General features: G+C 39.2%; 1 protein-coding gene across 1 annotated transcript; it reads right to left on the bottom strand.

Moving 5' to 3' along the window:
- Positions 1–9,108: 9,108 nt before the first annotated feature.
- On the bottom strand, positions 9,109–10,086 carry MC5R (melanocortin 5 receptor). Its single transcript, XM_030292271.1, has one exon. The coding sequence runs from the start codon at positions 10,084–10,086 to the stop codon at positions 9,109–9,111; it is 978 nt and encodes a 325-aa protein (XP_030148131.1).
- Positions 10,087–10,302: the final 216 nt, after the last annotated feature.

Here is a 10,302-nt window from a genome sequence, read left to right as displayed (position 1 = left end):
GAGAGGAATGAGCCATACAAATGGAAAGGAGCAAGATCAATAGAATCATTGACTTCTGAAAAAAAACAAGTGATTCAAGTAAGAGGACAGATTTTTTTAATTGAATTTATCTTTATAAAGATTAGACAAGGTCTGGATCCGTGACTTCAAAAACAGTTTGCTATGAAAGCAAGCCAATGAAAAGATAAATAAGAAGTCATAGAAATAAAATATACAATTGCCAAATTAAAAATTCAATAGAAGACATGGAGAAAAAAAGAAAAAGTTGAAGAAGTCTTCCAGAATGCATAACAAAAAGACAAAAGGAGGAAGACAATATGAAAAGAAAGATTAAGATACATAGAGGATTAATCCAGATAGACCAGCATCTGACTAATAAGAGCTACAAAAAGAGTTACAGAGAAATAAGGAAAAGACAAAAAATAATTAGAAATAATAGAAGATAATTTCTCAGAGTTGAATAAAAACACTTGTAATGGAAATCTGACTTTCCTGACTATCTTTCCTTCATGTCTAATTGAACATGATAGCTAAAGCTCCAACAGTCATCTCGGTCCATGGATCTACCTTGAGAATGATACAGACTTGATTCTTTATGGCCCCCTAGAGCTCCAGTGTAGATTTGAAATGCTTACCTCAGGCTTTTTTTCTGTAAAGGAGAAATAAAGTTTCATCTTAACTAGGTCCCTGGTGTTTGCAGATGTTCTGTTGTAAGCAATGAACCAAATTTAAATTCTGTACTGTCCAATATGGTAGTCACTAACCACATGTGGTTTTTAAATGTAAATATAAATTAAATGAAAAATTAAGGTCCTCAGTCATACTAGCCACATTTTAAATGTTCAATTGCCACATGTAGCTACTGTCTACTGTAGAGGACAGAGGAGATATAAAACATTTCCATCATTGTGGAAAGTTCTGTTGGATAGTGCTGCCCTAACTGATGCAAGTCCCTTCCCACAGAGATTCTTATGTTCTGGTAAAGGACATAAATCCTACCTACTCTCTGAAGTTCCTGGCAGAATGTGTGCCATAGTATGTGATCAAAATGGATCCATTGAAGAAGAGGCATTTGAGATGCACATTAAATAAAGCTCACATGGATGTAGAGAGGGTTTTCCAAGCATATTGAGCAGCCTTAACAAAATCTGGAAGCAGAAAGCCACAAGTCATATTCAGAGGAGTATCAATTTATTAACATGTAAGATGATAGGAAGATTAGATAATATTTTGGAGTTCAATGAAGGTTAAGGTGAGGATTGAGTACTTAATTAGGCAAGTATTGGGTTTTTGAAGGTTTCTGAATAGAAGGAATTATACTAACAGAACAGCACTTTAGGAGAGGTCAGCACAGGAAGAGACTAGAGGTAATTTAGGTGTTAATACAAAAATCCAAACTTAAAGGTAAAAACATAGGCCCCTTTTTATGGCAGTGGGGATGGAAAGAAGGAATTAAGGCATTGACGTTTTGTCAGTAGATTCTACAGGATTTTCCAAATGACTATATAGAGAGGTCAAGGGAGAGAAAGGAGCCAAAGATGATGCCAAGGTCTCTGGACTTAGGGACCAGGGAAATGGTTTTGCCAATATGGAGGAGAGGTGGGAAGAGGAGCTTATGAGGCAGATGTAGAGATGCCTAGTGTGCATTTCCCCCCAAACTTGCAGAAATTTAGAAGAGAAGTTAAGGCTAGAGATAAAGGATTTGGAGGCCATATCCTCAGAGATAAAAATCAAAACCACAGAAGTTGATGAGACCACTTAAAAAACATATAAGTTAAAAGGAGAAAAAAATCTAAAGATACAATCTTAAGGCAGGGCTAACTGTGGAAAATGGAAGAGATCAGAAAGAATGTAAGGACACTGGCACAAAGAAGTGGCCCAGAACAGGACAGGGAGCATTTATTAGGGAGGCTAATGAAGGAAGCTTTAAGAAGCAGAAGATAGTTTTAAAGGTTGCAAAAGAGGTAAAGAGGGTGGAGACTGAGAAAGGTGTTTGAAATTGATGATCAGTACTTCAGCAGGGTGCTGTGAGCCGACAACACACTGTCAGGCCCTGCAGTCCTCAGATAGAAAGGAAAAGTAGGCTGGGGTGTCTGGGTGGCTCAGTCTTGATTTTGGCTCAGGTCATGATCTCACAGTTCATGAGTTCGAGCCCGGCATCAGGCTCCATGCAGGCAGCTTGCTTGCGATTCTCTCTCACTCCTTCTCTCCCTCTCTCCCTCCCTCTCTCTCTCAAAATAAATATGTAAACTTAAAAAAAGAAAAGAATTTTAAAAATAGCCCAAGATTTAAAAAAGAAAAGAAAAAAGAAACGAAAAGTAGTTTAGTGGTAAAAGCAGAGGACAAAAATAGAGAACTAGCTTAAGAAGTTATCACGTTTCTGTTGGGAGATTTCTAAGGGTCTTTTTATAGGTTCCTGCTTTCAATTCTGCTGATATGATTGAGGCATGCTCTAGTGTAATGCAAAGAAGGGTCAAGCCTCTCTTCTTTATACATCAATCAACACATAAGAATGTCATTATTCTCTACCTAAAATGCATATCACGGGTAAGGACAAAGCCAATATGTGGAAAACGTAGTCAAGTCTTTTTTTTTTTTTAACTTGACTTAAAAGTGTATTTGTTCTTCAAGTAAGGGTAGTGATGCCAAACAAACAAGCGAAAAACAAAAAACAAAAAAAACAGGAAGGGGGGTGAAGAAGGAGGGATGGGACAGACACAGAGCAAATTGTGATCTGAAAGATATCAGGAAAAGGACAATAAGAGTTAACCCTCAATCTAGAGGTCAAAAACTCTAAACATAATTTCATTGGATACTGAGAGAGGAACAAACATAATGTCAGAAGACAGTAGCAATAATTGGCTAACTAGAATCTGAGTACATTTTTGTAAAACTTGGTAGTTAATTGGACATTGAGCAGAGGGATCCTTCCTGTAGATGACTTCTGTTCTCTACATTCAATTGCACACCTGATCCAAGATTCAGGCCTGCATCCTGTCTGATTGTGACAGCCTCCCTCCCATTTCTCCCAAAATAAATGCACATTTTCCATCAAGCTAATTTACAAGCACATATTTTACCGGATCATGGCCATGTTTATTAAAAGAAAAAAAAGAAAGAGAAATTTTCAATGGCTCCCCTAGTTTCCACCAAAAAGAGAAAAAGAAAAAAGAAAAAAAGTGAAATAGATTCTTCTCCTTGGCTTTCCATCACTCCCAATACGTATCAGGGATTTCCCACTCTTAACCTCAACATATGCTCTTGGCTGTAGTCAGACTATTTTGCCACTAACGAGTACTCAAGTAAAAGCTGTTGCTTTCTTACATCTTATGTTCCCTTTTCCTCCACCCTTCAAAAATTTATAAACATACTCATGTATTAATCTCCCTTGATTTTACTAATTTTAAATCTAATATTTCCTCTCTCAAATTTTACATAGTGATATTCCCTGGTGAAGAAGGAAAGAGCCAAATATATTCTAATCACCTTAGGGCCTTTTCCAAACTTATCCCCCTACTCCCATCCCCAAACTCTGCTGTGTGCCCACAATCATCTGTGAGTTTTAGTGCTACTGATATGAGAATGCACCATATCCCTCATTCCTCATTGCTATAAATAAGTTATATACTATTCTGATTCTGACACCAGTTACAATGTGTATATATTTTCACACATCTCCAAGCAATTCTCTGACACCAGCAGGGTGTCCTACAATTCAACTCAATTCTGACACTGCCAACCTAGACTTAGCATCAGGTCTCACAAGGCAAGAGCTGAGTTCCTACAAGACTGCCTCCACCTCACTTCAGACACCAATGGCAAGTCCAGTTATCACCTGTGCTTCTGACCCACTGGCTATAGATAAGAGATTGCCACAACTTCCTCCTTCAGTTTGATTGATTTGCTAGAAAGGCTCACAGAACTCAGAAAAAACATTTTACTTACTAGATTATTGGTTTATTATAAAAAATCAGGAACAGCCTGTTGGAAGAGATGCACAGGACAACTTACAGAGAAAGGGGTGTGGAGCCTCCATGCTCTTTTGGCAAACTGCTCTCCCCAAATCTCCCTATGTTCATTAACTTGGAAATTCTCCAAAGCTTATCCTTTTGGGTATTTATAGAGGCTTCATTACATAAGCCTGACTGATAAAATCATTGACCAGTGGCAATTGAACTCAATATCCAGCAACCCCCACTTCCTGGAGGCCAGGGAGTGGGGTGATAGTGGGAGTGGGACTGAAGATTCTGACCTTCTAATCACATGGTCAGTTCCTCTGATGACAGCTCTAGGTGATTACAAATCCTTTAGGGGCATTCTAAAAGCCACATTATTGACATAACAAAAAACAACTTTATTGCTCTCATTGCTTAGGAAATTCCAAAGGTTTGAAGAGCTCTGTACCAGGAATAGGGATACAGACCAAATATATATACTTTTATTATACATCACAATATCACACTATGCCATACTAGTTCACTTTTAATTACTTGGAATGTACTTTCATATACATATGCCTATTATAATTGGCCTTGGCCTGTTTGATACTTGAGGACAAAAACACTGAATGGCCACACTCCTGGCATTATGGCTGAGCATATGATAGGTGCTATTCACCAATGTCTATGTACCTTCCAGGTACAGAGTAGGATTGATTTATCCAGCTCACTTGGATGTTAGATCATGGAACTTATTTTAACAATGGAAATGTGAGTGGAAATAGAAACTCATATGTCAGCGTGGGGCTTCCATCATCCTGGGTCCCTGAGTAACTATGAGACTCCCTGCTAATTTGCACTAAGCATGTAACATGATGGAAATATAAACTTTTGCTATGTTAAGTCACTGACACTTGGGATCTGTTTGTTTCTACAGAATATCCTTGCTTCCCAAAGTGTGGCCTTTGGACAAACAGCACCTGGAAACTTGTTCAAAATGGAAAATCTCATTTCCTACCTAAGACCCACTAGATCTGTATTTGATTCTAAAAAGCTTTCCTCATGTTTCATATGGTTATTGAAGTTTGAGAAAAACTGGCCTAGACTATCTTGACAAGTACAGAAATTGTAACTTAAAAGTGGCTGAATCAAAACTTAAAATGGTACACAGAGAGCAAGGAAGGATGGCAGTGCTTGCTATGTGGTGGAAAAAAAGGAGAGCTTGACTGATGGAAAACATATAATTATACAGGGAAAGATTGGAAAACAGGACATCAGTAGTGTGTGCTTGTTACTGTTGGCTGGATTTAATGAGATACTACAAGAAAGAGATGAGCTACAGAAAGAAGTGACTGAATACAAGCATGAATAAAACGGATTCAAAAGGACAACACAACAATGTGAATGCACTAATGCCACTGAACTGTAGATTTAAAAATTAAAATGGCAAATTTTATGTTATATGTATTTTATCATAAAGTTAGAAATAAATAAGATTCTTTAGTGACACATTTGAACCCATCATTAAGGAAAAAAAGGATTTGGAGCACCAGGGTGGCTCACTTGGTTGAGTGTCCAACTGGTAGTTTCCACTCAGGTCATGATCTCACGGTCATGAGTTCGAGCCCCACCTCAGGCTCCGTGCTGGAGATTCTCTCTCTCTCTGCCCCTCCCTTGTTCATCTCTCTCTCTCTCTGTCTCTCTCTCTCTCAAAAAACAAACAAAGAAACAATCTTAAAAAAAAAGAAAAAAGAAAAAGAAAGGATTCAAGAAAATCCAGAGTCAGGGACTTTAGCTAGACAAAATATCTAAGGAAAATAGACTAAATGCATGAGTCTCCCCCAAAGCCTGTTAGACTCAAAGAATACATGAATAAAAAGAAAGAAGGAAGGAAGGAAGGAAGGAAGGAAGGAAGGAAGGAAGGAAGAGAAAGAAAGAAAGAAAGAACAAGTCATGAGGCAAAAGGAGAAATATACAACAAACCTAAGAAATAGGTCTAGATCTGAACTGTCCAATATGGTGGCAGTAGCCACAGGGTGCTGATGAGCCCTGAAAGTATAATGCCTGTTTCCTATTCTTCTCATTCTTGAATGGGAGTATCTGTGTGGTCCCCTATTCCACCATTATTCACTGGCTTGAGGGAAGGTATCACATAAATTGTCCTTTTGGTTTATTGGTCTCCAGATCAAGAGGAGCCACATCTGGACCTGATGTAGAGACATTTTTTACCTTTTCAAAGTTATTCCTGCACCCCAAAACTCTGATGTGCACCCCACATTCCACCAACAAAAATTGCCATTACAACCTAGAAGAGACAAGGCCTCATAAATTCACACTTATGTGCAGCATCTTGAACTATGGACAATGTTTCTATGTATCTTGAAATATTCACACTTTGAAATAATTTATGCCTCATAAGCAGAGGTGGACATTATCTAATGGCCACTGGTTTTAGCCCCATACTGAGTCCTAATAGTTGATATCCCCAAAAATGCTTATTTGTTTACTAAAAAAACAGATTTGGGGACAGTATATAATGTCAAGTTTACAATTTTGTTTTATTTTCAGGAGTTAAATCATTTGGAACTGAGAAATTGGCCATCCTACAGATGATAAATACTGTCAAGGACACTTCATCACCAATGAATGTACCTTCTCATTTTGCAGCAGTTACTGACAATTTGGCAGGAAGACCAAAAATACTCTGAATATCACACATCAGAATGACCAGTTAAAATGAGTGGTCTGGTCCTTCCATTTTATTAACCATTTCTTTGAACACATATTTTTACATCATATAAAGTCCCTGCATAAGCAACAAAAGTTAATATATAGTACCATACAACAGTTACACAGATTATTTTGGGCGGGGGGGAGGGGGCAGTGGGACTTTGTGTTGGGATTCTAGGGATTGGCTTGTTTACAGATATTTACCATATCACTATATACATGTATTCCTTCTAACTGAAGACACATCTCAATACTGGTTATTTCTGTCTCATTCATATAGATATTAAGACATTTGAGCATTTCCTTAAAGCATTTCCTTATAGAAAAGGCCAGACCTTGTTTGAAACCCTGAAGCACCAGAGCAGAGAGTGAGCCTAACAAGTACTGGGTTCCCAGGTGAAGTCAATGTAAACCTCTAGAGCCAAAGTTTGACTATACCCAAGGATCAGAGACCTAGTGACCTCAATTAGCACTAGTGAATGCTACCAGGCAATCTGCTATTGAGCAGCAGATTAAGTACACATTTGTTTAGCAACAATAACAAACATCACCTGAGTGCCTTCTCTGTACCAGAAACTGCTGCAGACAACAGGACCACAGAGATGAGCATATAGGCTGAGGAGCCAGCTTTCACAGAACCTAGGTTCCTGAGATGTCCCATGTAAAACATGGACTGTGGTTTCCCATCATAATTGCATACTGATCACTTACATTAATGGATACACACAAGATTGTTCAGTTAAAAGGACCAGAAACATTTGAAGAGCTAGCTGTCCCTTCACACCTCAGTTGTCAACAACCTGCTAATTTGCTATTTTCCAAAGCATTGGATGTTTTATGCACTTTCCTGCTTGTACCAGCACTGTTTTGTTTTGTTTTGTTTTGTTCTGTTTTCCTAGACTCTGAGCTGTCAAGGGTGGGGATCATGTCTATAAGTTATTTATGTGAGCCATACCCAAGAAGTTCCTCTGCCCCTGAGTTGTTGACAGTTCATCATTATGTGACCCTAATGGACCATAGCTTTATTTATACTATTTCCTTTATTGGGAACAGTCTAGACATGGATATCCAAAACAAAAGAGAAGGTATTAATACCAAAAATATGAGAGCTGTAAGGACCAAGCTCTTCACTTCAGATAAGAACATTGCGACGCAGTGGTCAGAGACTTGCCCAACGTAACAGAACTGCTCTATGGCAAAGCAGGCCTCCTGGTTTCTGGGCCATTCCTCCAACCACTGACTGGTGCATCTTTCCCTAGTATTTATTCTATATGCAACATTTCTTTAAAATAAATAATCAATCTTTATGGTGCTTCACAAGTTTTCAAAGTGTTCTCACATTTTTTTCCATACAGTTCTCATGACCATCCTATGAGGTCAGCACAGATGTGGAATCTGAAATGAGATGATTATGGTAACATTGCTGGTTGGTGGCAAAGTTAAGACCTGAACTCAAATTTTCTCCCTCCATTCTACATTGGAAAAAACAAGACTCCCTGTGTTAAAGATAGGTACCTGACCTCCGGCTGCTGGAGTTAGATTGCAATGTGAAAAGAATATGGTGAGGGGGTTTCAGACTCCATGACAGATTCTGAGAAGTTCAAAGATAACTTGGCTATGGGCATGTGCTACATGCAGGATGGGGGCACCTAGAGTCCCTGACATGACCCCAAAACACTCACTTGGAAACCCTGGAGTGAATCAGAATAAGACAATTAAGAAAGGGTCACAGAGACTTTCACATTACATGAAGCAAGGTTTGTAGCATGAAGGTTTATGTCCAGGTAAGTGCAAAAACATGATTGACAGAGTGTAGGTAAGGAAATTCCATTCTTGGACAATTATGAACATAAGCCATAAAATCAAAAGTTCAGAAAAAGAGAGCTGTAGAGTCATCCTATAACAAATGAAATGGAAATGGAAATGGAAATTTCAAATGCAAAGAATTTGACCACTCAATTCTGCCTTGAAAAGCATGCATGACTCCCACGAGCATCAAGCAAAATTATGAAACTGCTTCCATGGAAAGAAAGCAATCACACAGCCTTTCTTTCAGTTATAATTATAGTTTCAGTTATAGCTATTCCTCACACTGAGACCTGCACCCAGGATGTTTTATCTTCCCTGAGCACACACTTACTAGATGGAGGATAGATTGGACTACCAGAAATGGGTGGGAGCAGAAGAAAAAGTAAGAGGAAAACAGGACAGTAAAAAATTGTCACACCCCATTCCCAAATTTTAAAAGCAACATATGCATGTCTGACCTAACAACTGCCACAGGGGGAAAAAGTGAAGCACAAATTCAACAGAAAAAAGAGAAACAGTTCTACACATTTTTGATTTCTAGTTTTCTGGCTTACTCCTTGGCTGTACCAACTGATTTTGTCATAAAGTAAATGAAGGATAAAAGAGAGCCACAGGGAGAAAAACTTTTTGTTTAATACCTGCCAAGGAACCTACAGGGTATTCTGAAGGTATGGCAACAAATAATCTCTTTAAAGGACTTCCTCATCTCCTGGCTGCGGAAGGCATATATCAGAGGATCAATCACAGAATTACACATGATGAGTATAAGGTACATATTAAAGTAAGACATAAAGCAAGAACAGTAGAGGTTCTGGGGGCAAGAAATCATCAAAATAAGATGGAGAAAGAACGGAGCCCAGCACACGATAAAAATGCCCAGCAGCATGGTCAGGGTGACAGCTCCTTTCATGCTGGTCATTTGCCGCACGGAGCTGTATCCACGGAGAGCTGCTATCCGCTTGACATGAGCCCTTGCCAGGAGGAACATGTGTATATATAGAGACGCCATGAGGAACAACATGGTAAAGAACATGGAGATGAGGCAAATGATGACATAAGTGGATTCATAGTAAATGATGAAAACAATGCCACAGCCTGTGCAAAAGGTCCAGATACACGCAATAATTACCCCAGAACGCTTCACTGTCATGATGTGGTGGTAGCGCAGAGCATAGAAGATGGTGACATACCTATCCACTGCAATGGCCAGCAAACTGCACATGGAGGCCACCACAGAAATGCAGATCATGGAGTCAAACACATTGTCAATGTGACGCACAAAGGCATCTGCTATCACCAGGTGCTTATTATTTATTAAATATATGGTAATGGTCTCCCAGGTGTTAGACATGCTCACCAGCATGTCAGCTACTGCTAAACTGCACACAAAGAAATACATGGGGGAGTGCAAGTTCTTGTTCTTCACTATGGCACCTATGACCAAGATGTTCTCCAAGAGGCTGATGAGACCCAGAGTCAGAAACACTTCCACAGCGATGCCCATCTCTTCACATGGGGAAGATTTGTTCTTGACATTTGGTCCTGAAAAGTTGCCTTCTGTGGCATTCAGGTTGAGATCCAAGAAAAGCACGTGAAATGAGGAATTCATTGCTCCTCTTCTTGGCAACAAATTTACTGTAAAACAGGTTTTTTTTAATTTTTTAACATTTATTCATTTTTGAGAGACAGAGAGTAAGTGGGGGAGGGGCAGAGAGAGAGGGAGACACAGAATCAAGCAGGCTCCAGGCTCTGAACTGTCAGCACAGAGCCTGACTCAGGGCTCCAACTCACTGCGAGATCATGACCTGAGCAGAAGTCGGACACT

The sequence above is a fragment of the Lynx canadensis genome, chromosome D3 (genome assembly GCF_007474595.2).
Source record: "Lynx canadensis isolate LIC74 chromosome D3, mLynCan4.pri.v2, whole genome shotgun sequence".
Taxonomy (NCBI): domain Eukaryota; kingdom Metazoa; phylum Chordata; class Mammalia; order Carnivora; family Felidae; genus Lynx; species Lynx canadensis.
The sequence above is the reverse complement of the archived record's forward strand: the minus strand, read 5'-3'. Positions and strand labels throughout refer to the sequence as shown.